Source organism: Syngnathus acus, chromosome 16, assembly GCF_901709675.1.
Source record: "Syngnathus acus chromosome 16, fSynAcu1.2, whole genome shotgun sequence".
Taxonomy (NCBI): Eukaryota; Metazoa; Chordata; class Actinopteri; order Syngnathiformes; family Syngnathidae; genus Syngnathus; species Syngnathus acus.
In genome coordinates, this window is record NC_051101.1 from 172627 (window position 1) to 199748 (window position 27122).

At 44.5% G+C, this 27122-nt stretch overlaps 2 protein-coding genes and 1 long non-coding RNA gene across 5 annotated transcripts; 2 read left to right on the forward strand and 1 right to left on the reverse strand.

Moving 5' to 3' along the window:
• Positions 1 to 10: 10 nt before the first annotated feature.
• Positions 11 to 3539, forward strand: LOC119135900. Of its 3 annotated transcripts, XM_037273895.1 has the most exons (6): positions 11 to 117; positions 316 to 384; positions 457 to 521; positions 1214 to 1313; positions 1977 to 2133; positions 2731 to 3539. In XM_037273895.1, the coding sequence occupies exons 2-6, from the start codon at positions 322 to 324 to the stop codon at positions 2991 to 2993; spliced, it is 648 nt and encodes a 215-aa protein (XP_037129790.1). In that variant the 5' UTR covers positions 11 to 117; positions 316 to 321; the 3' UTR covers positions 2994 to 3539. The 3 variants fall into 3 exon arrangements, with proteins under 3 accessions (XP_037129790.1, XP_037129792.1, XP_037129791.1); XM_037273897.1 differs by lacking the exon at positions 457 to 521 and having other exon boundaries at positions 316 to 361; positions 1213 to 1313; XM_037273896.1 differs by lacking the exon at positions 457 to 521 and having other exon boundaries at positions 81 to 361; positions 1213 to 1313.
• A 12721-nt stretch (positions 3540 to 16260) lies between these two features.
• On the reverse strand, positions 16261 to 17190 carry LOC119135901. The gene is made up of 3 exons (XR_005100632.1): positions 17179 to 17190; positions 16939 to 16940; positions 16261 to 16362 (listed from the first exon to the last, which is right to left on the reverse strand). It is a non-coding gene; the product is annotated as an uncharacterized LOC119135901 (long non-coding RNA).
• Positions 17191 to 20165: 2975 nt separating this feature from the next.
• Positions 20166 to 23399, forward strand: LOC119135896. The gene has a single exon (XM_037273887.1). The coding sequence runs from the start codon at positions 20216 to 20218 to the stop codon at positions 23288 to 23290; it is 3075 nt and encodes a 1024-aa protein (XP_037129782.1). The 5' UTR covers positions 20166 to 20215; the 3' UTR covers positions 23291 to 23399.
• The last annotated feature ends 3723 nt before the right edge of the window (positions 23400 to 27122 follow it).

Here is a 27122-nt window from a genome sequence, read left to right on the forward strand (position 1 = left end):
CTTCCTTGGCTGGAAAACGAAAGAAAGAAAGAAAGAAAGAAAGAAAGAAAGAAAGAAAGAAAGAAAGAAAGAAAGAAGGAAAGAAAAGCTGCCAAAGAGCCCCCTGCAACTGCACAGGTAGGTGAACTAAATACCAAGGAACGACAAAGATTACGCCAAAATACTTTGAAGGCTCAGGTTAGCTCGCTGAAATGACGTTTGAAGTAGAAAGGAATCAGGTGCGTGCGGGCTAATGCTAGCTGTTAGCCAACGTGCGCCGTTCCTATGAAATAGCCTCGAGCTCACGTCGTCCTGTCCGTTTGGCTGACGCTATAGGACTCGATGGCCGGGAGCTTCCAAGCCAGCAGGAGTTGCAGCGCGCTTGCTTGTGGGCCACCGGGACAGGTAGGCACAACCGTCGGCGCTGCGTTCAACCCTTGGCGGGTGTGCGTTAATGTCATGCTCTTTTTCGTCAAGACGAAGAGACGAATGCCACCCCGCGTTCGCCTGAAACGTTCTTCGGACGTATCCCTTCATCAGCGGTGAGCAGAAACTGAGAAAAGTGCTCATGTTTACCAACCATTTAATTTCAATTTCATTTTTAGTCCAAATTAATTCTGCTGTTGAACGAATTAATCCCGGTTTTCTGTCCTCTTGGAAGCTTGGTGTGAACTACTCGTTTTTAATGGGTTTAGGGTTATTTTGAATGATGGAACTTTATAATTTGTTTGAAATATTAGACAGTCTTTAAGAGATTAACCGGGGGGGGGGGGTTGAACAACACCGCTCTATTTGTAAATACTGTTTTTGTAATTGATATCTGATCCCCAATTCTCTCAGCAAATAAAAGTACGTAAGAGCTTGGATGTGTAGCATGGGGGTTAATGTCAAACTGGCTTTGGCTAGGGCAGCGTTTGTTTGCTAATAGTTTGTCGACCCGCCCTAGAACTGCATGCAGTGATTTCACAAGTCGAGGAACTAGGCAGGGATGAAAGGCAACTTGACGTAGCAAACAAACTAATCGGTCCGAAAAGAGAAGACATGAATTTGGTTCCCATACGTCCTGGAGAATACACTGAAAGAAATAAGAAAAATATTGCAATAATAACAATAAATTGTATAAATTTATTTAAAAATAGTGAGTTACACGTGTATTTTGAAGTATTAACTTTTTGAATTATTTTTTTTCTTCTTCCCCCTAATTGTCTCTGTAATTCATGATTTTTGGATTTAGCTTCTCTCAGGTGCTGGCTGGGCAACTGATGCGACCCCACGTGGCAACCGCTCCCGAGTCTGTGCTTCTATTGGTGGCATCCTCATCTTCAGTCAGTCCGGTGAGTTCTCTGCCACTTTTTTCCTAATTAAAAAGTGGCAATTATTTGGACGCAACACATTTGAATGTGTTGCGTCCAAATAATTTGGCGAGTTTTCGCCCACACATCAAGTTTGCACCAAAACAAGTGAAATGTGCCTGAGTGAGTCTTTCAGTGTAATTAACCATCCAGAAAGTGACAGCCAATCATTTCGCAGCTCAGCTCCACGAGTTGGAGAGGGGGGGGAGGGTGTCCGGTTGTCGACTGGTTGTCGTCTGGTTGTCGTGGTAATGGAAGCCAAGCCATTATCGGGCGGTACGGGAGCCGACATGGCCAGAAAACAAGGCAATTTGACAATGGCAAGCGCAGTGATCTGCTGTTCATCCATCCATGCATCCAGGCGGATCTTAAGCACGCGGTTATCCAAGAGGCCAATCTGGGCCAGCTCTTTCCTGGTGCTAGCATCAGCTGCTCGCTGTCAGTTTTGGATTATGGGATTCTGTTAGCGTTTGTCTACCAAAGCAATTGACAGAGTACCAGCAGCTGTTTTCGCCGCTCTTACGGCTTCCGTTTGCTTGAAACAAGTGGCGGTCAGCTCGGGATGTCAACTAGAGACGTGTGATCGTAGCGAGGGCCCGGCTGACACGCCGTGCTAGCAGCTATGTCTATGTTTGCGTCTTCCAGAAGAGTCAAACGTGCTTCTCGCCGGTGCCCGCGACTTCACCCCCCACCAGACGAGCGAGCGTGTGGACCCGGCTGGGCTGGCGGCGGGTCGGCTTCTGGACTTTCCGGAACAAGTACGGATGGAGAGCCAGGTGCCGCGCCGCCCTCGCCAAACCAAGTGAGTGATAGGTGTCGCCTCTGCAACAAAAATCCTAATCCCCGCCCCCACACACACCTGGACAAAAGTTCCATTGTCGATATTCACGGCATGGCTTGTTTGTATTTTTAGGCAATTTTCTCCCTGTGTTCTCCAATTTGAACTCGTACTACCCAATTTCGTTGGCTTGTTTGTTGCCTGAGAGGGAAATGAGCTTGAGCTCACCTAAAAACTGAAGAACAACCCAAAACTTGCAATGAAAGAAACTTGGAAAATGTAGTCGGATATACCGTCACCATTGAGACGAACCATTCCGACCTGTGGTGCTAGTCTTAGAATGTCATGCAGGATTTCGCATTTGAAGAGAGTGCCTCGAAGCGGCCGAATACTTGGGGACAGTTAAAAAAAAATAAAATTAAAAAAATAACAAGCAGACCTCATGAATAAGTGATCCTTTTTGCCACGGCAAACAGACCAAGGTCCAAGACGACAACTCGCATGCCAGATTTTTGTTCTGCCTTTTGTCTCTCGCGTGTCGATGAACGACAGCAGTCCGTGAAGGCTTCTTGACGAGCCAAGCCTTCACACACTGAGTCACATGTGGCTGTCCCTCCACAGGAGGGAGTGGAAGGCTGGCTGGACATCGCTGCCAAAAAGTGGCTCGTGGAGCCCTGGAGTCCTCTGTTTGTTCGAGGGGGCAGAGCATCAAAGTGCCCACTAAAAGAGAGCTGGACGCGCAGCTGGATGGCTACATGGCCATGTCCAAGAAGCGACTGGATGCCGACCTAGACGCGTATATGGCCAAGTCCAAGAAGCAACTGGACGCCGATCTGGACGCCTACATGGCGCTCGCCGGACAGTCACCAACATGGTGGGAATGAGCGCTGCGCGCTTTGCCACCTCCAAGCTTTTTTTTTTTTTTTTCATTTTGCCTAGCGTTCGCATAGACTTATTTAGCTTGCGGGCCTGTTAGATAGGTGAGAGGGACCAACGGGTGCACAAGTTTTACTTTGTGTTCTGGAAAGAAGGCTCGGAGGTTTTTCTTCATACCCTCAGCTGAACGGTCGCCAACATCAGCAAGAGCACCAAACTGGGTCCTGCCCCTGAAGCCTTAACAGGTCAAAGGTCACATGTGTACACACTTCCTCGGCAGAGTTTGACATTCGGACCTTTGCTCACCTTGTTTCTGGCCTTTGGAGATGTTGCTGTAACTAGGCACAACAGCGCCAAACAGGCATTTGTGGCTGTGTTGGTCCCTTACATTCCAATCATGGCTTGATTGTGAAAACAAGTAGAAAATTGGTCTCCACACTTTGTGGCAGTCAGTGATGACAACAAATGAATCTCGATCTCAAAATAACTTTGTGTAAAGCTTTTTAGTGGGTTTGTGTGTGTGACCTGTTCTTTGATTTAAGAATCGTTTGGTGCCTTGGCATTTGAGCTAAATTTGTTCTGTGACTGCGCATGTAACTCGAAACACTTGCATCTCAAGTTGATAGAATTCAATGCTAATGTTATCAGTCAATTCCAGACCCCCCCCCCCCCCCACACACACAAAACACCACAATGTGTTTGTTTTTTTGTTATTGGAGTGGCAAAAAAGTCACAGTTGTAACATTTGTGCTCAGCAAAACATGAAAACACGTACAACCCGCTGCTGTTCTTAATGTGATTTGCTTCATTTTTTCGGTCGGTTGGCAAAAAGTGGTGCATTTGTGCTGCCAGATGGTTTTGGACTGCCACTTGTGGGCAGGTGGAGCGAATGATGCCGGCGCTATCTAGCTGCAAGGGTCTGTATTGCATCGCCATCTTCCGTTTATCTTTTTTATCTAACATAATGAAAATGAATTTAAAAAAAAAAAAAAAGTATCTCGCCATGCAAGTGGAAACTTGGCGACCGGCGTGCGTTGTGTGTGTCCTTACCATAGTCGTAGTCAAAGGTGGCCGTGTAATCGTAGTCGGGCGTGGGGGTCAAAAAGTCAAAGTCAGCTTTATTGTCAATTTCTTCACATGCCAAGACACAAAGAAATCGAAATTACGTTCCCACTCTCCCACGGTGACAAGACGTAGTACACAATATACATACAAGTAAACAACACAAAAAAATAAAAACAAGAAGGCACAAACAATGAATAAATAAGAGTGATGAATAAATAATAAATAAACAAATAACACAATAAATAAGAGGAGCAAAAATGGAGCAAGTGTGCATACAGCAGACAGTCAGAATATAGCGCAAAAGTACAGGACGCTACGCAGAAGGGGGGAGAGAGTTCAGGATCCTAACAGCCTGGAGAATGAAGCTGTTGGTGAGTCTGGTGGTGCGGGAGCGCAGGCTCCTGTACCTCTTCACAGAGGGCAGAAGATCGAACAAAGAGTGAGCGGGGTGACTCGTGGTCGCCTTGCGGGTGAGATGGGAGGTGTAAATGTCCTTCAAGGAGGGGAGTGAAGCACCAATAACCTTACCAGCCGTGTTCACTATGCGCTGCAGGGCCTTCATGTTGTATTCAGTGCACCTACCACCCCAAACAGTGATACAACTGGAGAGGAGGCCGGAGGAGCACTTGCTCGCCTGAGTTTCCGCAGGAAGTACAGGCGGCGCTGGGCCTTCTTCGCCAGTGATGCGGCGGACCAGGAGAGATCCTCACTAATGTGCACCCCCACTCCTTGGTCTTGTTGACGTTCAGCAGGAGGTTGTTGTCCTTGCACCCCGTGGTCAGAAGGTCAACCTCCAACCTGTATTGAGTCTCGTCGCCCTTGGTGATGAGACCCACCAGAGTCGTGTCGTCAGCAGATTTCAGTGGCCAGGGCTGTGGACTCGGTCGGATTTTTGCACCGAGTCCGGCCTCTTGACCACCGAGTCCGAGTCCGGCTGTCCATTTTTTCTGTTAATTCATGTGACTGCTTAGTCTTTATTCAAGGCTAATTTAGATCAAAATTTAAATACCGTTTTTTTTCCATGTATAATGCGCCCCCATGTATAATACGCACCCTAAAAATGGCATGTCGATGCTGGAAAAAAGCCTGTACCCATGTATAATACGCACCCAAATTTTGACTTTTTTTTATTTATTTTTTTTTATTTATTTTTTTTTTTTTAAAGTCCCAATGATCGTCACACACGCATCTGGGTGTGGTGAAATTTGTCCTCTGCATTTGACCCATCCCCGTGTGATTTTGATCCATCCCCTGGGGGAGAGGGGAGCAGTGAGCAGCAGCGGCGCCGCGCTCGGGAATCATTTGGTGATCTAACCCCCCAATTCCAACCCTTAATGCTGAGTGCCAAGCAGGGAGGCAATGGGTCCCATTTTTATAGTCTTTGGTATGACCCGGCCGGGTTACTTAAGTCCGTAAACATAAAATTATTTCAGAAAAAAGATCATCTTTGGGAACAACCGGATGTTATTCTGCCGGTCAGTATCACTGCGCATGCAGTAGCAAACTCGATAGCGAAGAAATATGTGAGACTCTCAACGGGATCACCAATATTTGAGTGATGTTCCAGTTATTTATCACAATTATTTATTATTATAATAATAATATATATAATATATATAATAATTATTTATTTATTATTCACAATTGTCATGGTGATCTTTCTGGTGATTTCTTAACTAGGCTGGATGTATTTTTTTTGTTGGCGTTGATTTCTCCGACTGCCCAGAAAGGCACCACCGCGATCAGTTAGGTTAAAATGAAAAGAGAGGAAAGTGACGTAAAGAACCATCCGTGACAAGATTTTCTTCAAAAATTGTTGTACCATGATTTTCTTCAAAAAAAAAAAAAAAATTGTATCCATGTATAATGCGCACCCCAGATTTTAGGACAATAAATTAGTTAAATTTTGCGCATTATACACGGAAAAACGGTAATTACAACCAGGGCTGTGGACTCGGACTCGGGGACTCGGACTCGGTTGGACTCGGTCATTTTTTTGCCGGACTCGGACTCGGTGCTGATTTTGACCGAGTCCACCGAGTCCGACAATAAAAAAAATACGTTCAATTTTATTTTCATCATGCTGCTGAGAATGCGCGTAGGAATACTGTCCACAGCCCTGCTTACGATCAAGTTTGAAAAAGAACTTGACAGCATTGAGCGCCGCCGGCGTTTGTCGGCCGCCACCTCGCCAACCGGTCAAACGCGCATGCGCGTGAGGGGAAATCCCGCAAAGGAGGAGGGACAAACAGAGCGATTGGTTTTGCTGGCTTTTTAATGAATGGCGACTGTGACTACGGGGGCCCATTAGGTCCAGAAAAGATGACAAGACGCTTGCCAAAATGGCAAGGAAAAAATGCACAGTGTTGGATTTTGGTCCACAATTTAGGGAGCGCTATCTGCGCCTCACGGCAAAAGCCATTGCCAATCACCTGTTATCCAATTCACTCACTGCGTGCTCGTTTAATTTCTTCAGATTTAGGAAAATGCAAAGACACTGAAGCAGAAATTAGACTTACACAGGTTGGTTGAGTTCAATCATAATTCTTGTTAAGAAAGCTCTGTTTTCAGGAAAGTACAATACAGCGCTGGGCCCTTCAAGAGCAGAAAGTCTCCATTCAGAAAAGGCAACGTTCAAGGTTCTTTGGTCAGCTTATATTCAGTTGGTGTGGGGCGCGTTTGATGGGTGATGAGTAGTTGGGGTGGGGCGAGTTCGCAGGAGAGTTTGATTCCATGGGAGTGGGTGCTGGTTATGGAAGATTCGGTGTGTGTGTCTTTCGGCCTTGGTGATCATCTTTGGCCGAGTCCTTGGCTGTCTCCTTCTGGCACCAGCTGGTTTTTTATCTCCGAGTGACCTTCCTGTAAACATTCTTCTCCATCCTTGCACATATGCTGTCGTACCTCATTCTTTCACTTATCGAAAAGCTGGCGTCCCGCATTAGGCGACATATGACGTTTAGTCAAAACACAAGATATAATCAAGTACTGAACGGTCAAGACGACTCTGGCCGTGTCCATGATGTAGAGAACAAACATCAGGCATGCATTACACAGTTCCTTAAGGGTCATTAAGCTATGTAAGCAACATATCAAAATACATTTATTTTGCAGTGCACAGAAATACATATTGAATCATAAAGTTGTAGCAACCTCTGTTATTATCTTGCATCAAAGAATGTCTAGTTATGTCTGCTTTATTGGTTGATTCCATGAATATACTTGTCTGCTTGTATACTTTATCCAAAGAGATGTGAGCGTATCTGGTATTGTGGCTAGGTGGGTTTTGTGTCTTTTGCCCCTATTCCTTCACACCCTCTGTTGACCTCAGTTAAACTGAGGTCACCAAAAACCCATATGTGTTCGTACTCCCTCTGTCGGCCCACCACGTCCCTCTGTGGAGCCGCTTCAAGTCCCTCTGTGGGGCCGCCAATGAGTGAGAAAAATAAATATAGATAAAATTCATACCCAGACATTTGTAAAAGATGGAGAGGGGAAAGGCAATTGGCCTAGACGACATTCCAGTGACAGCATGGAACTATCAAGGAGAGATGGCAGGGGAGATTCTTAAAAAGCGAGAAGATTCCCGAAAGAAGTGGAAGATGAAAACGAAAACGTGAGAGAAAAATACATAAACAAATAACGAAATACATACATACATCCATACATGCACATAGACAGACAGACATCGAACGATCGCCCATTCTGTCACTCGGTCATTCAGTCAATCAATCAATCAATCAATCAATCAATCAATCAATCAATCAATCAATCAATCAATCCCGCACTCACTCACAAGTGTTAATTAATTTGTAATAGTATTGCAAGCAGTTTAAACTCTATTGGAATATGTGAATGTCCATATCTGTTCTATCAAATTCTAATCCTTCTTTACCTTTGTATAAGGCACAGGTGTCAAACTCAAGGCCCGGGGGCCAGATGCAGCCAGGCACATCATTTTATGTGGCCCGCGAAGACAAATTGTGCCTCATATTCATGTCATTACTCGAATTGCAAATTGTCTTCACTTTTAACAATATTTTATTTTTAAATAGTAGACCAGTTTTTTACTTGTCTGATTTGAAAACGAATTACTTGTTAGTTTACTTTGTAGCTTCTACTGTATATAACATGAGGTGCTCATACATTTATTTGGGGTGACAGTCATAACCGCCCTCCAAAAGAAGCTATGACTACAATGCGGCCAGGGAAAAAATTTGACACCCCTGGTATAAGGGATAGCCTTTTCAAAGCATAGTCATCGTAATTTATTCAATCTGTTGTTTGACTAACATTTAATCATTGATCAATCACGTATCTTAATTCATGCTTTTCCTCCTTTGAAGCGACTATGTACTTCAAACCAAACGCCACCATTTTATAGGGAAAAACTTTTGTTGAATCTATTTGTTTTCGCCATAATACTCCTGCAGTCATCTTAAATGTGTTCAATTTATCAATCCCTTCCATTGTTTATCCTGCAAATGAATCACGTGAATAATGTGTTATTCAAACTTTAACGTTCATAAGTTATCCACCTGTTCCAAATTCGTTTGGAGTCTGTATGTTATTGTTCCAATTTTTTACATTTAATACTCTCCCACCTATGTGATCCTGTTTTGAAAGGTCAACAATTTATTATAAGCTATTTTAAAACTCTCCACACTTGTTACCAGGCTTTGGCTCCATTTCACGATGTTGTCTCCCATTCACTTCATTTCTGCCAAGCTGCTTCTTCTCCTCCGTCTCGCATGTTGAAGACTCAATTCTGAAAACACTTAAAATCTCACAATTCCCCCCTTTGTTTTTTTTATTATTTTCAATTTTTTTTTTTTAATTTTTATTTTATTTATTTATTTATTTTTTTTCCCCCTTTTGACACATTCTAAAAAATGTGGCACTATGGTTAAAAGTAAAAATAACAATTTCCATGGTAACATACCCATCGCCAGCTGGACTTCGGTGTACCTCCAGATGCCATCCTGGCCTGGAATCACCAATTCTCAGTCCCTGAAACTCGACTGGCAGCATCTCACATGGCTGTATGAACAAAAGCCATCACCCTCCTGTAGCTGTGCATGCAGCTCTCCGGACAATAAACATCCATAATACCAAGAAATAAAATTCATAATGCTAAACAAAAAAGAATCCACACACGGGCGCATGTCAAACGTATGAAATTGAAAACTGGAGCCTGCCGAGCCTGTCCTGAAAACGATCACATTTACAAACTCATTATGAAAAGTAAGGGGTTAGTTGTTAATGCATGTTCACAGACATGACACAAAATTCTCCAAGACTGCAGTTGACAACCTGCAAAGTAAACACGAGTTTAACAAATAAAGCACAATCTGCTCCCTGGGTTGCTGTTAGAGGCTGCAATACAATTAGGTAAAACATCAAAACAAAGCAAGTCATCACAAATTCCGTCACGTACATTTCGTCACACTGTCAGGTAAGTCCAGAGTTGTTGTCATACACTGTCTTGACTCAGAGTCTTGATTGTCAATGCTGGTATAGTCACGTCTGGTCATAATCTTGAATTGGGCCTTCTCCATTGAAGTCTTTTGTTGTCAATGGTGCCCCAGAGTAATCCCAAACCCATATTTATTCCAAAATTAGCCCCGATCAATCTTGCTTTTTCAAATCTGTAGTATTATTATATTTTTCAGGTGAGAGGAATGTTATCCTCTGCTGTGATCACATCACCCCAACTTTGAATCATGTTAACCATTCACAATACACCACCACCACAAGCACAGACTTGACATTCATACACCATTACAGACAAACTGTCATCCCACAACACACACATAAAAATGTACAATATTAAATTGTAAAAGGAACCATTCCTACGCAAACTTTTCTCCTCAATTAAAATTTCCCTTTTTTTATTTTAAATTCAAAATTAATATCTAATTGTCTGGTCTCCTGTCCTCTCATCGTTTGCCAATATGCAGAATGCTGGAACATGATTTAACTCCCCATTTAGTTTGCTCACATCTCACACTTAGACTATTTGACACTTTGTGTGGAGCTGTAACTTCAATATTTCCACCTTCCCATATTTCTTCCACTAACCAGTTCCATTTTGCTTTCAGTTTAAATTCATCCCTCCAAATAACTACCTCTGGCAAAGAACCAAAAAATTATAGAGCACTCCCTTTTACTGTTACCTAGTTCCTTCATTCATCTCCTCACAAGCATTACTGACCCTCCTAAAAAATAATGATACTAAAAATAATGTTTAAAAAACAATATACACAGCTTCTTCCTGCCACTTACACTATCACCTTGAAGATTATCGTTCTCATTTTTGTTGATGCCAATTCTTAGAATAAAAAGAAATGCTTACTCTTGATAATGGAGTCACGCTAAATCACAAATTTTGAAACCTTCTTCCATGTTCCCCCTTTGTACCTATCAAAACCAATTAGAAATATTTTTACTGTCATGATCATCATTGTGGCCTTCACACTTATTGTTCCTGTACTTTAAATGGTCAATTTTTGTACATTTGAAGCCCTTTGAGACTTGCTTGTGGGCTATATACGTAAATAAACTTGACTTGCCTTGACTTGATTATTATTCAACTTCTTCTGCATTCTTCTGCCTCTTTTTTACTTATTTATTTATTTATTTTTTATTTTATTATTTTTTTTTTTTTTAGCTTAACTACTTCTACAAATTCATCGGATTCACTTCATTCCACTTTTAACACTTTTAACACATTCTAAATATTTACGTTTTTTTGAAAAATTTACACATTTTAAGCCAATATTTCACCATTCAATCTTCATGGCACATTCAACATTTCTCATTTTCTTCCTCATAATTCCTCCAATTCGCCTTCTTTAACTTCCCAATTCACCTTCTTTCACTTTCTAGATTAAAATTTCACATTTTCACTTTCAACATTGCGGTAACATTTTGCAAAATTTCCTTTTTCCCTTATAATTTCTAATTAATTTTTTCACTGACTCAACCCATTTCAATTTTTGAACTGTTCATCTTATGCCTACCTATTCCAAAACTTCCCACTTTTGAAAAATTTCAAATTTTCAACTTTAAAATTCACGCCCAATTTTACAGAATTCTTTCTATCTTTTCATCCATTTTCTGACCACTTCAACACGTTCCAAATTTAAACACAATCTTGTAGCATTCCCCGAATTTTTATTCAGCCTCTACGCCTTCACACGCAATTTCTACAGAAATGACAAATTCTAATTATTATTGTTAATCCTCCGTGACCCTCGTAAGGACAAGCCGCACCAGTAATGGATGGATGGATGGATTGTTAATCCTAACCCCAAGTACCTATCATAAATTGCCATTTAAATCAATTGTCGCAAGGGTCATGTCACTGTAATTGTTATTTAAAAACCCTACTGTATTCTTTTTTAATTAAGTAGTGCCCTGTATTACTATTGTGCTGACTATCCAGAATTCCAACTTTCTTATGGCCCCAAATATGCATCCTATAAATCAGTCACAGTTGATGTGTAATTAAATTCTGTCGTTTCGATAAAGGTCAATTAAGTTTAGCAATTCAGCCTTCTTTTGCCCGAATCCAAATTTTCACCGGTCCAATTATAAAATTTCATTATTTCAATTAGATCCATCATGTCTTCGAAATGCTATGTTACATATAGAAATTTATGATTCAAATGATTTAATTTCTATCGATCAATGCACACTTTGCAAAGATTCTGATCACGCTGTCGTATGATTTGTTATTATTAGTGCATCCTCACTGTCCATATCGATGTATTTTGTTTTTTATCCCCGTTTCAATGTCAATAAGCAGCCTTATTATTCCCTCTTTTATCAAAACTCCTCAGTTATGTCCGCCCCAGCATCCAAACACACTTCCATCCCTTTTGTCCCATACTCCACCAACTTTGTAATGCTTCAGCAGTCTTTATCAATGTGTCCAGTTTGACTTCATGTGCCTCATGCAAGTCTTTAGCAGCCTCTCCTCTTAGATTCTCATGATGATGACTCAGGGCTGGATTGTCCGCCATTCTCAAATGCGTCCATCTTGTCTTTGTTCTTTCAGTCCATTTTCTTTTTGATCTGCAACTGTGTGTATTCCACCAACTGTATGGTTCTTGTCCTGTGAAAAGCTGTGCTTGCCCCCTTCAAGCATGATAATAGTTCCCGTTGTTCTCCCAAAGGTCAAAGGTGTCTCATGACCAGGGACAGTCCTCTGTTGATTTTGAGACAGCCAGTGGAGTACGAGGACTCAGTTCAGGACTTGTGCCACACGCTAGGGCAGAACACACTGGGACACAAATTTCACAAAACTATCTTCGTGTTATCAGTCTTCCTGTGTAGTATTTGTTCCTTACACCCCAAATCTTCCTCTTAACATTTTGTCTCCTACCAGTTGCGCACACTCATCATCTTACTATCAAGCCGCCCTTATCAAATGCTTTTTTTTTTTTTTTTTCTGAGTAATCCATCCACCCGACCCATTAACACAGCTAAAATCCTCGTTCCAGTGTTTATCATCAAATAAAGTTCCGAAATCCTTTGCATTAAACTGTAATGTAATTTAACAATCTACCAACATGGTCGTATATGCGGTGAATGTTATTGTTCAATCTATAGGTCATACAGCGCCTGTGTTCCAAATATGACACTCCTCCTTGATTTACCATCTCATATGTTATTGTTGTCAGCAGCGCTAAATGATAGTGCTTGAAAGTGAACATCTTATCGCCCAATTTAAAACACATGCCACATTTGAGCTAGTATTTATTCATTTATTTATTTGCCATCCTCATGTTAGCTGGCATATGTCAGAATTAAAATGTAATTTTGCTTTTAATTTTAAGTCTTTCAAAATTGCTATATCCTTACTGCACCGAGATAAACTGTTAAATATATCTTTAAAAACAAACAAAAACAATCTCTGCTCCTGCACAGACTCTTAAAAGTGGCACCCAAATGCCAGCTTACAACTCAAACCTCCTCCTTCACTCTCACATTTTTGATAAAACAGTCTATTTATCTAGACACTGTCATCACGTACTAAATAATGGCCTCCAAATATAATGTTGTTGCTGTGGTCCCTCAAAACATGTGACTAGAATTTGGACAATTATTAACCCCCATCAATTGATCAATTATCTCCTCACTAAATTCCTAGCCTGTTAACCTATCTGCATAAAGAAAACATTTACAATGCAGGCGATAAGAAAATAACAAGGAACACCTGAACCCTAACCCAAGAACACAAAGAAAACATAACAATAAACAAAATAAACCCAAGTACTCCAAATATTTCCTCATTAAAATTTTTACCTTTTTGTGCAGAGCACCATTGATTTCTCATCATTGACCTAATTTTATCCTTAATTTAATCCCAATCACGAATGCCCCCTGCTTAATACTTTACTTGGTGGTCTTTTAATAAAAAGTGCCCCCTTGCAATGTCGTTTTTATTTGTTGTTGTTGTTTTTTTTGTTTTTTATAACTCTAAGTGATTCAAATCTTTGATTTATTCTTACATGTAACCACCTTGTATAGTCTAATGTCCTAATCGATCAATAATTCCTCCTAAATTTAACATCTGCAATCACAATTTATGTAATTTGATCCAATTCAATAATGCCTGTTCTCTCTTACTCTCACATTTTTTATGAGGGCTGGGCACTCTCCTTTTTGGACCTGTTTCTGCCCACAACCCTCAGATTATTCTATAATTTCTCATTTTTACATTTAACAATGCCAATCTGATAAACCATTGTCTAGCACACCATCTTCGTGCAACATTTTAGCCCAATTCCATCATTTATAACAAACTGATACACAAAGACAAACATAGATAACACCCGGGCCCACAACATAGACATGACAATCTTCCCAGTTGATGACAAGGGGGGGGGGGGGGGGGGGGGGGGGCAACCGAAGTGTGGAGAGCCTCACCACCACCACGTCGCACAATGCAACCCCCCACCTCTGTCCAGAATATGCATTTGTGCCCACCTGACCGTTTGGCCCAAACTTTAGAGCCGCACCCTTTTGAAAACAAAAATGGTTACAGTTTAACCCCACCACACAATGGGATACAACCTTCATGCTAATTATATCTATACATTCTTTATCAAATTATTTTTAAGCCATTTTTCTGACTCCAACTCACATGACAAAAAATAAAAATCAACAATTTTATACAAATCAACTTATTGTTCTTCATGAACCACAAATCATCACTTCCACCCCATGAACAGCAGCACCACAACTAATCACTCACTTCTCTAGCTGCGTCACTGTCCCATCTGACAGCCAAGCCTGCTTTCCACACAATATTATCATAGACACACTTCAACAATTATGTAGCGACCTGGTTAACCCAGTTACCCTTCGCCCTAGACAACAATATAAGTCTCTAAGGTCGCACTATTGAGGTCGCCAGGCATCCGTCCTGCTATATCAGCGATGCCTTCACCTTTTTATTTTTTATTTTTTTTATTTTTCACGAGTCCCCGACTCGTATTGGTGGCCTGGCCGATCCAATCGACCCTGACCTTAGGCAACAGTACAAAGTCCCTAAGCGTCTACTATTGAGGCCACTCGGTGCCCATATGATAGCCATTGGCATCCCACAAGTTCCACGGTGTGAGTTTCCTTCGCTGATCAGACGAAGTCCTCACCACCTTTCTCCTTTTATTTTCCACAAAACGTCACTTTTTCACCAGTTCCCATACAAGCATAAATGTAGTATATACATACAACCACAATTCCTGAACACAGAGCTAAAATTATTAATTTTTAATTTTAATTTTACTCCGCTTTCACTCCACAACATTGCTGAACTGGGAGATTTTTATAAAAAAAAATTCCCCCTTACCTTTTGTGTTGATCGGACTGCAATATTGTTGAGCAAGAGCGGAGATGGAAGAATCCTTCCTGGAGCATGCACTTTCCCTTCTGAAGAAATCACGTCGGATGGTCACCATTTGTTGGATTTTGGTCCACAATTTAGGGAGCGCTATCTGCGCCTCACGGCAAAAGCCATTGCCAATCACCTGTTATCCAATTCACTCACTGCGTGCTCGTTTAATTTCTTCAGATTTAGGAAAATGCAAAGACACTGAAGCAGAAATTAGACTTACACAGGTTGGTTGAGTTCAATCATAATTCTTGTTAAGAAAGCTCTGTTTTCAGGAAAGTACAATACAGCGCTGGGCCCTTCAAGAGCAGAAAGTCTCCATTCAGAAAAGGCAACGTTCAAGGTTCTTTGGTCAGCTTATATTCAGTTGGTGTGGGGCGCGTTTGATGGGTGATGAGTAGTTGGGGTGGGGCGAGTTCGCAGGAGAGTTTGATTCCATGGGAGTGGGTGCTGGTTATGGAAGATTCGGTGTGTGTGTCTTTCGGCCTTGGTGATCATCTTTGGCCGAGTCCTTGGCTGTCTCCTTCTGGCACCAGCTGGTTTTTTATCTCCGAGTGACCTTCCTGTAAACATTCTTCTCCATCCTTGCACATATGCTGTCGTACCTCATTCTTTCACTTATCAAAAAGCTGGCGTCCCGCATTAGGCGACATATGACGTTTAGTCAAAACACAAGATATAATCAAGTACTGAACGGTCAAGACGACTCTGGCCGTGTCCATGATGTAGAGAACAAACATCAGGCATGCATTACACAGTTCCTTAAGGGTCATTAAGCTATTAAAGGGAAATGTGCTTTCGGCAGTTTGCAAACATATTTTGTTAAGACAGCGCTAGACTTATAATCATATCAATCATATCAGTAGTAGTGTACTCGTGTGGTGATTAATAAGTGGAAAGGAATGTGCAGGCTACAATGAATTTGTTCTCTACAAAGTATTGTGGAACAGGATGACCAGACAGGGAGGATATCTCAAGGCCGGTGAAGAACAACTCGTCTTTGTGGTCCAGACACCTGTGCTGAGCAGGGGAAAAACCCAAACCAGGAGGAGACGACCATCGACCATCGACCATCGACCAATCACCACACAATATTTTGCATGCTTGAATATTCATATTGTGTTTCTTTAAAACTGGGCAACCCGGAAGAATGTGTTGTCTTTGATGGTCACGAAGGCACACGAGTTTTTGTGTTAGGGACCCGAGACCCAGGCCTGTATTAGTTTGCTTTGTCAGGATTAAACAATTGGTAAATTCGGCCTAATTGATCTACTGGTCTTCTCTTTGACAGAACGAACTCGCAGAATTGTTAGGTGCGACAGTGTGTAGATTTGGACGTAACAACTCTTGTGTTAAGTGTTGATCATAATTTGGAGTCAGATCAATAGCTAAAATCCGTATCCTAACAATTTCTTGGTGACCCTGACGTGATGTCAAGAGAAGGGTAATTGACAAACTCGTGGTCTGTATCCAGGTCATCGGACAGTTAGTCTGGGACAGCTGTCTCCCGGTCGGCGTACCGTTTGGGAATAAGGAATAAGCGCACAACGTTGAGCTGGTACGACGTCTCCTCAACCCTGAGCTCATCACTGATGAGGTAAGCAGAATACCTGTTACTATATGTCGAAATTCTGCAAATTGAAAGAGGAAATTTAAGAGGAGACTGTCGTTCAGATCAAATAAGGTGTGCAAGAAGTTAAGACAATTAAAAACAGTTAAATTCCGTGGTGGGAGGGCGGGCTCCTCTGTTTTCTGTTTAGAAACAGTTAAATTCCGTGGTGGGAGGGCGGGCTCCTCTGTTTTCTTTTTAGAAACAGTTAAATTCCGTGGTAGGAGGGCGGGCTCCTCTGTTTTGCTTCGTCGTGGCGGACAAGGGTGCGGTGACGACCGTATTCAAATAGCTGGGGTGCTTGTGAGATCCCCGAGGAGAAGTGAGGCCTCCTCAAAAAGTATCCGGTGATAACAGTTCCTCCTGTGAGAGATAAGACCGCTAAAATGTCCAAAATGTGCAACCAAATTGGGGGGAGTGTGTGTGGTGAGAAGAATGAATGGAGTGAGAGTGTGTGTGGTGAGAGGAATGAATGGAATGAGGTTGAAGGATTGTATGCTGATGTGGAAGCGCAAATTGTGAGTGGATTTGACCGAAAAGAAGTTGCAAAGGAGCGCATGAAACACAGAAAAGTCTTCGCGAAATTGGAAGCTGACAAATTGTTTCAGGGCTTCCCAACAGCTTGGGACATGGAACGCCTGGCAAGGCAATTGCAGAAAAAAGAGTGTGTGGTGTTGAAAGGAAAGCTTGACCTAGAGGTTGAGAAAAAAGGCGCCGACTGGCGCAAGCGCAGGTTGCTAGAGAAGCACATTAGGGAAAAAGAGGAAGAACGGCGCTCTCTGCACAATTTGGCGACAGCTGCAACAGCTTTGTTCGCTACTCAAAAGAAAATTCCCGTAGAACATGCAGAGAGTGAGAGAAGAGCAGAGAAGGTAGAGAAAGTGGTGAAAATAGACGAGGAAAGGAATGAATACAAGGGCATTTATCCATCTTTGCATGATGTGACACACCCGAGTGCCCCCACACTCGGAGTGACCAATGTTGGACCGCCGCCGTACGGCGCCCCCGGAGTGATGGCTCCGGTGGTGACGTTGGGTGGCCGGATGGTGTTGGATGTTGAGGGCGAAGGCGAAAGGGCAGATCAGAGCATTGTGCAGCTGATTGAACAAGCAGTAAATAAAGAGAGGCGCCGGGCCAGGGAGGGGGATATAGCCCACGTGGTCACATCCACCCCCGGCCCGAGCCCCCACTCCTCCAACGTGACGAAAGGAGAAAGTTGGCAGAGACTTAGTGCTGAAAATGAGGAGCTAAAGAAAAAAGTTGATCAAGCTGAGGAGCAGCGTAGACTGGAAATGCAGATGTTGAAATGGGCAACAGAAAAAGTGAGACGAGAAGACGCAAAGGGCGAGCGGAGACAGAAAGAGCTTCCACAGTGTGATAGCAGCGAGGGGGAGGGGGAAGATAACGTTGTAATGCAACAGAGGAAAATGTTACAGTACGCGAATCAGGATAGTAGAAAGAGGTACAGGCAGGGAGAGAAAGAGATGCGGAAAGGATACAATTTGCGGAGTGGTCAGGGACAGATGACGCAGACCGAGGGGCAGAAAAATGAATTAATGTGTCCGCTGGTGACCACACCAGGCGGCCAGCACTACGAGCCTATGGTGCTCCGTGATGTGACTGCGATGATGGAAAAAATGCCCCCACTTCACAGAGGAGGTAAAGTGTGGCTGAACAAATTTTTGGCTCTGATGAGTGGGCAGAGCTGTACACTCGGTGACATGCGTCAGACATTGGCAGGAGCATGCTCTCTAGTACAATTGCAGGCGATTGAGGAAGCAGCAGGCACAGCGAGACTGGGGAGGGAGGTGCCCTTGCCACAAGTAGCAGCGCCCCTGTTTGAAAACATTAAATTGACTTTCCCACAACCCACCGATCTGGCCCCCACTATGTTTCCTTATGATGTGAAAATGTCACCAGCACAGCATTATGTAACGTGTGGAAAGTTGGATTGAAACCACAGGTCGTCATCCGGCTCTCTCGCCCGAGGCAGAGGTGCTCTTCCGGACGGCGCTAGTGGATGGACTTCCGCCAGACGTGAAGCAGCAGCTGATGTCAGACCCTGACATTCTGGTTTGTGCCGAAGCACGATTTAAACGTCATCTTTTGTATCACTGCAGAACGTTCACTGAGTCACAAGCTAAAGTTGAGAACGAGACAGACGCATTATCAAAACAGTTGAACAGCTGAAATTACAATTGGCAAAGATGCATGGTGAGGCTAAACAGTCAAAATCACAGAAAAAGGAAATGCAAATGTCACAGGCTCCTCAGGTGGTTGGGCGCGGGAGGGGCCAGTTCCGGGGTGGATACAGAGGCCGGGGAGTGAGTGCGCCTGCTTACCAGGGGAGGGCGACACACCAAGCCTCTCCGTACAACGCATGTTTCATCTGCGGCGAAACCGATCATTGGGCAAAAAGATGCCCACAATATCGACCGCGCGGAGCCGCCTGCCCAGCCGGAGGCCCACCACCCCAACCCGGGGCGCCGATGCAACAGGCAGCAACAGCTCCATTTGGTGGACGGCCCTGGCAACAGCCACAAACACACGGAGGTCAGTACTACCAACATGATGATCTCTGGTGTGGACAATTTGAATAGGGCTGCCCGGGAAGCCAGAGAAGCAGTGGCGCGGCGGAGCCAATGCTTCATGTGACAGTGGAGGGAAAACCTGTGCAGATGCTGGTGGACACAGGAGCAACATATTCATCAATAAACACTGCCCTACCTGTATCCTCACTGTCAAAGAAAACAACAACTTTAGTCGGCTTTTCGGGACAACCACGAACTCTGCCTTTTACCAAACCACTTGAGACGGTGATCACCCAGACGGGGTGTAGACTGTGGCACAAATATATCCATTCTACAGACACTCCGATCAATTTGATGGGGAGGGATTTGCTGTCAGCCGTTGAAGCTAAAATCCTGTGTGGGCCGGAGGGAGTGATAATTCAATTTCCAAATGGTGTCAGCATTCCGTGCTCACAGCAGCTACAACAACATGGCCAGTGGCTGATGGCGCCCCTACAGACAGAAGCAGAAACTGCAACCATCTACTGGGCCAGGCTGGAGCCGGAAACCCCTGCTGGTGGCGGTGTGTTCTCGACCTACCTACTGTGGAAGCCCTGGATCTGCTCACTGGCGCCATACCACCCACCTGTTGATCCTTTGCATTGCACTCTATATTATGACCGAAAAAGTGATGATGTTTATCGGGATTTGTTTGAAGAAATTGAAGGGCACATGTGGGATTTAACTTCATCATGCATTTTGATTGGTAAAGAGGGAGTTGCAGCAGCTACTGAATTAACACCTGAACAAATGCAGTGGTTCAAAATGACAGAAAAAGGGGTACCACACATTTCGCTAGCTCTTGCCCCAGGTCATGAAGCCAGACAATTGGGCTCAATGGTCAAACATTTGTTGCTGCAAACCGACTGGCGGAAAACACACATCCCTAATTTGTATTGGTCAGAGTCTCAGAAAGCTTACCAAATTAAACAACCCATGGTAGACTCAGGGCTGCTGGAGATGATGTTGGTATCTCGCACACATGGCAGGGAATTAACTGATCATGAGGACGCTGAAGTAATTCTCGCGGCCTTGCCCGACACCTTGTGGTCCCAAGGTCCATTTGATGTCGGGTTTTGTCACTCGATGGCCCCTATTGATCTCCAAATGGATGAGACGCAGCCTATCAAACGACCCCAATATCGTTGGCCGAGTGAGGCGGACCAAGGCATGGAAGACACTCTGTGCGGCCTCTGGGACGCAGGGGTGTTGGAAGTGTCATGCTCCGAATGGAACACCCCGTTAAGGCCAGTCCAAAAAGCAGATGGGAAAACATGGCGCATGGCACATGATTTGAGAGCAGTAAATGATGTCACTATAACTCCTGTTCTTCCCGTGCCAGACCCGCACCGAATCCTTGCATCATTGAACCCTGCCTATCAGTGGTTCACCGTAATTGATTTGGCTAATGCCTTCTTCTGCCTCCCGCTTTCCCCCTCAGTGCGGCACGCGTTCGCCTTCACTTACAAAGGGATGAAATTGCAATACACACGCATGCCGCAGGGATTCAAAAATTCGCCAGGATTGTTCAATCAGGTCCTCAAAGAACTCCTCGAACCATGCCAAATGCCGGATGGCACATTGTTGTTGCAATATGTCGATGATTTGTTGATTGCAGCAAAAGACGAGCAGACGTGTCTTGAAGGAACAAAGAAAGTGTTGTTGTGGTTAGGGGAGAAAGGGTTCAAGGTGTCAAGAAAGAAACTGCAATGCTGTCGCCAACAGGTCACTTTTCTGGGACGTGTGTTGACCCCTAGTGGCCTCGCCATGTCGCCTGAACATAGAAGCTCCATCCTCCGACACCCACGGCCCGCCACCGTCCAGGAGATGCTATCATTCCTGGGGTTGTGCGGCTACAGCAGACATTACATACCCTGTTTTGCTGACAAAACTGGTGTCCTACGGGCCCTGATCCGCGAACAGGGGGCGAGGAATCTCAGGGCTTGCCTGGTTTGGACACCGGAGGCTGCTGAGGTCTTTGTGTCACTGGTGCAGGAGCTGGCCTCTGCTGCGGCTTTGGCCACTCCTGACTACACTCTGCCCTTCCATCTAGATGTCTCTATTTCAGGGAAAGTTGTGAATGGAGCTCTGTACCAGAAAATGCAGCATGGACGTGCAGTGTTGATGTATTGCAGCGTCCCCTTGGACAACATTGAGCAACGACAACCCGATTGTTCCAGATATGCGGCTGGCCTGGCAAAGGTCTTACTCAAAACAGCCCACACGGTCATGGGGCATCCAGTTTATGTGTTAACTGATCATGCAGTGTCTTCATTTGTCGCATCGGCGGCGTTCACGTTGACTCCACTGCGACAAACACGGTTGTTGAAAATATTGACTGCCCCAAATGTCAACTATGTCCATTCCGGAGTGAACATGGCCGATCAATTGTTGGTGGGACCCCATGAGTGTGCATCAAAGGTCCAGACGGTGGCGAAAGTCCGACCTGACCTCTATTCCACTCCGCTCGGGCACGGTCGTGTGGTGTTCACAGATGGCTGCTGTTGGAGAGACAGGATGGGCTCCCTCCATGCGGCCGCGGCTGCGGTCGAGTGGAGGGATGGTTCCTTCCAGCCTCTTAAAGTGATGAAGCTCAACACCCACCCATCGGCCCAGGCGGCAGAAGTCTTTGCTCTGGTGTTAGCTTTACGACAATGCAAGGGGGAAGCCGTGACCATCTATTCTGACTCCGCTTATGCGGTGTCGGCGGCTTTACTCGATCTGGTAGGGTGGCTGCAGAATGGGTTCACGACGGCCAGAGGCTCGGAGATTGCGCACAAGGATTTGATGTTGCAGTTGTTTGAGGCGTTGAAGTACCCGAGCGAGGTGGCCATTGTCAAAGTGCCTGGTCACTCCAAAGCTGACACCTTAGTGGCTAGGGGGAATCGAGCGGCTGATGAATTGGCCAAGCAGACGGCCGGGTATGGCGGGGCAGAGGACATGATGGTGTCCCGCGGTCCACTAATTGTGGACGGGGAACACCCCGACTCCTGTTTGCCCCTGTCACTCTCGCATGCCGATCTGTGTGCCGCCCAGGGTGCCACGTCCCCGGAACAAAAATCGGTCTGGCTGGCAGCAAAGGCTGTCAAACGATCAGATGGCTTGTGGGTAGGACCCAAAGGACAGCCAGCTCTTCCGGAGGGAAGGCTGATGTCGGAGGTCCTGACACAGGCTCACACACCTTCCCATGTGGGTCCCCATGCCATGATGATCCATCTTCGAAGTTGGTGGCATCCCAAACTCTCAGATGTGGTCTGGAAATTCGTTGCGGATTGTGAGTCTTGTCAGACGTTCAATGCACGCCCTACGTTGAAGCCTAAGCCCGGCCTGTTTCAGCCGGCCCCATGGCCGGGGGCAGAGGTGATCATTGATTTCACAGACATGAATACAAGAGTGAATGGAAAACGCTTTTTGCTTGTGTTGGTTGACGCTTACTCGGGCTGGCCGGAGGCATATCCGTGCTCGAAGGAAGATTCTGCTGCGGTGATCAAGGCTTTGATCACCCATTACATCCCTACCCACGGTTTTCCGGCCTTGATCCGTTCTGACAATGGTACACACTTTAACAACAAAGCCTTGGCCAAGGTAGAATCAATTTTGGGGTTGAAGCATCGATTCGGGTGTGTCTACCATCCTCAGTCTCAAGGCCGCGTTGAACGACTTAACCGAACGCTAAAAGAGAAATTGGCCAAAATTATGGCTCAGACGGCAATGAATTGGCTACAAGCACTTCCGCTTGCTTTGCTGTCTGTGAGACAATCCGTTAACAGGAGCACTGGATTCGCACCGTTTGAGTTGATGACGGGCCGTCTAATGCCGGGACCAGCGACGACGCTCGTCCCACCAGAGGATGTTCCGGTACCTAATTTATCTCATACAGCATACTGGTCCTATTTGTCTGCTTTGGTGTCCAGTGTTTCTGCACAGCTTGGAGAAAAATCCGCTGCGGCTGCGGCGGAGGAAGGTGTGTCGGTGGAGAAACAGCTCACGCCGTACGTGTACGTCCGAGTCATCTCCAGGAAGTGGACGGACCCCCGGTGGAAGGGCCCCTTTCGTGTCTTGGCCAGGACGTCTCACGCAGCCCAACTCGACTTCAAAGGACGCCGGTGGTATCACTACTCACAACTCCGTCCGGCCCCAGAGTTTGTTCCGTCAGGATGAAGGTATTCCTGGTTGGCCGTGTCCCGGACCCGGCCAAGAGGGGGGGAACAGAAGGAGTAGGGGAAGCAATACGGAGAAGGAAAGGGGAGGGCCCGAATGGTTTTTCGAAATTTGCGAGATTAATTTTAGGACTGTTAGTTGTAGGTTGTATTTTTGTGTGGACAGTGATGACGATTGATGAGACCTTCCAGCAGAAAACGTCCCAGATTCAAATTTCACACACCACAAACAACATCATGTCTGAGCATCATTTAAACATCCGGTCCAAAAGACAAGTGACCGGGGTCACTCAGACACACCGGGGACACTGCGAACCGGTCCAATCATTTAAATGGGGGATCCAGGTTTGCATCCCTAAAAACGTGACAGTACAAATTATCATACCGTTTGAAAGTTTGGTGAACGGGCAGAGTAGAGGACAGGATTATCGGGATTATGATTGGTATTTGACCAACGACTTGGTAAATAGGGGTTGGAAAGATCTGGTATGGGACACTAAAGATTGGTATAAGTCATGGGGGACTAGTGTTCAAGCAAAACAACATCAGCAAATGATAAAAGGGGAAAAAACGCAGACAGGCATCACCTTGTGGGTTAATGCTTCACACGATTTACATTTAGGAAGACGCACAGTAGGGTGCTGGGGTTTCCAGTTAAACATATATGTGTATAAATACCCGTATTGGCAGATGTTCCTCTGTCAAGGTGAGGATGCCAAACAAGAAGTATCTTTGAGTCCCTCAACAGACCCCCGAATTTTAGCGAAAGCGATTAGGAGCGTAGATGATTGGTTTCGGGTCACTACGGGAGTCACCGCTGTAAACAATAATTGGCTTTTGATGGCGGAACAAGCTGCTAATGCAACTGGTGAAGATTGTGTGGTTTGTCTCGAAGCAAGAGTAGTGTTAAAAATTGTTCCAGCTGCAATAGAATCAGCATGTGTTTTACAGGTGTTGACCCAGTCCAGGACCAGTGGCGATTGTTTGATTTATAATGATATTTTCCCAGTCGTGGGCTTGGAGAAAAGAAAGCCCATTTTTGATAGCCATGTGACTCGACAAAATATGACATGTTTAAAGTTAAAGGGAAACGGCATAAGTATTGGGACAATAGATCACACATGGTGCAGGATAAATTTGTTTTTGAGTGTCCCCTCTCCTCTCTCTCGTGCAGACCTCTGGTTGTGGTGTGGTGACAACAAATTATATGATCGCTTGCCGAAGAATGCATCAGGTATCTGTGCCCTTGTGTCTTTGATAATGCCTGTGGTGGTTGTCCCCATTGAAATACAGAATCTCAATTGGAACATGGAGTTCCCACTGGCGGGGCTCCTAAGGCGAGCCAAAAGAGACGTTTTGCCCCCATGGTTGAGCGACAACGATCCGACATATATTGACGCTATAGGAGTGCCCCGGGGTGTGCCAGATGAGTATAAACTCGTTAATCAAGTGTCCTCGGGATTCGAAAGCATTTTCTTATGGATCACCCCCAATAAAAATGTTGACCGTATTAATTATATTCATTACAATGTCCAACGGCTGGGTAATTATACAGCTGAATCATTTGCAGCGGTCCATGAACAATTGGCCGCGACGTCATTGATGTCGTTCCAAAATAGAATTGCGTTGGACATGCTATTGGCTAAGGAACATGGTGTGTGCGGAATGTTCGGGGATGCATGTTGTACTTTCATCCCCAACAACACGGCACCAGGGGGCCGACTGACCCGGGCGTTGGAAGGACTAAGGATACTGAATAAAAAGATGAAAGATCATTCAGGTGTACGCACCGATATTTGGTCTGATTGGATGAAAACGTTCGGAAACTGGAAAGGCCTCATCATGTCTGTGCTTGTTGCTGTGGCTATTTTTACTACAATAATGATTTTATGCGGTTGTTGCTGTATTCCATGTATTAGATCACTCACTGTTCGGTTGATCGAGAAAACCGTTGGCCCGTTGTCACCGAAGGGCCAATATACCCTGGTGACTCAACAGGAGCCGCGGGGGGAAGAAAGGACCGACAGTGTGCTGGTCGCTGATTACTAGAGTAACTGGTGATGACCTCATAAATGAGGTCATGAGAGGGAATAAAGGGAAATGTGCTTTCGGCAGTTTGCAAACATATTTTGTTAAGACAGCGCTAGACTTATAATCATATCAATCATATCAGTAGTAGTGTACTCGTGTGGTGATTAATAAGTGGAAAGGAATGTGCAGGCTACAATGAATTTGTTCTCTACAAAGTATTGTGGAACAGGATGACCAGACAGGGAGGATATCTCAAGGCCGGTGAAGAACAACTCGTCTTTGTGGTCCAGACACCTGTGCTGAGCAGGGGAAAAACCCAAACCAGGAGGAGACGACCATCGACCATCGACCAATCACCACACAATATTTTGCATGCTTGAATATTCATATTGTGTTTCTTTAAAACTGGGCAACCCGGAAGAATGTGTTGTCTTTGATGGTCACGAAGGCACACGAGTTTTTGTGTTAGGGACCCGAGACCCAGGCCTGTATTAGTTTGCTTTGTCAGGATTAAACAATTGGTAAATTCGGCCTAATTGATCTACTGGTCTTCTCTTTGACAGAACGAACTCGCAGAATTGTTAGGTGCGACAGTGTGTAGATTTGGACGTAACAACTCTTGTGTTAAGTGTTGATCATAATTTGGAGTCAGATCAATAGCTAAAATCCGTATCCTAACACTATGTAAGCAACATATCAAAATACATTTATTTTGCAGTGCACAGAAATACATATTGAATCATAAAGTTGTAGCAACCTCTGTTATTATCTTGCATCAAAGAATGTCTAGTTATGTCTGCTTTATTGGTTGATTCCATGAATATACTTGTCTGCTTGTATACTTTATCCAAAGAGATGTGAGCGTATCTGGTATTGTGGCTAGGCGGGTTTTGTGTCTTTTGCCCCTATTCCTTCAACAGCTAAACGAATATATGACGATGAACACAGGACGTTTTTAACAGAGTTAAAGTTGTTTTTTGTTGAACGCTATGGCAAGCCATTCTGCCTGATATGTCGGACGTCATTGGCGCATTTAAAAGCTTCAAATGGTCAGCGCCACTTCAGCTCACTTCATGCCAATATCGATAAGGACTTTGCAAAAGGGATTGAATTTCGCAAGCACAAGTTCGGAGACTTTGAAAAGTCAGGCAGAAAAATAGGTACAGTTTTTCAAAAAAATTACGAAGCACTCAGAGACTGTCACACTTGCATTGTTTCAACTGGCTTGGAACATTGCACGGGCTAAAAAGCCATACAATGAAGTGGAGTTCGTTAAAATATGCCTCAGTGACGTTATTGAATTTTATTTTCATCATGCTGCTGAGAATGCTGCTTGCTTGTTATGAAGACAAATTTAGTTGTTGCGTGCGCGCCCGCGCCTGCCTGCCTGCGTGCGTGTACAAGACCCACAATGCCCCGCGCGCAGCCAAGATGGAAGAACCCGGGAGCAGCGAGAGAACAATGTTTTGCCTCTAGATTTGGGGGGGAAACGGAGCGTAAGTTACGATCAATGCGGCCACGTTGAGTTGCACTTAGGCTAATGTTTACATTATGTACCAATGTCAAGGACGATTATGTCACCCAGCTTATATCATTGATGTGTTTCGATAGTTGTGGGGTCGTCACTAATTATTTGTGTTTAGATAAATGTCTGTTTAGATAAATGTCTGAGCTATAATGGTGTAATTAATGATTAAAACTTGAAAGTATCTGTTTATTGTATTCGTTTATATGTTTAATAAAGACAAAGCCATCACAAAACTGTTGTAATTATTTAGATTTTGATCTAAATTAGCCTTGAA

Coding starts and splice junctions, on each gene's coding strand:
- LOC119135896 (XM_037273887.1), top strand. CDS start 20,216: ATGGCCCCTATTGATCTCCAAATGGATGAGACGCAGCCTATCAAACGA.
- LOC119135900 (XM_037273895.1), top strand. CDS start 322: ATGGCCGGGAGCTTCCAAGCCAGCAGGAGTTGCAGCGCGCTTGCTTGT. Junction 1,314..1,976: donor CCTCATCTTCAGTCAGTCCG/GTGAGTTCTCTG, acceptor TGCGTCTTCCAG/AAGAGTCAAACGTGCTTCTC. Junction 2,134..2,730: donor CGCCGCCCTCGCCAAACCAA/GTGAGTGATAGG, acceptor GTCCCTCCACAG/GAGGGAGTGGAAGGCTGGCT.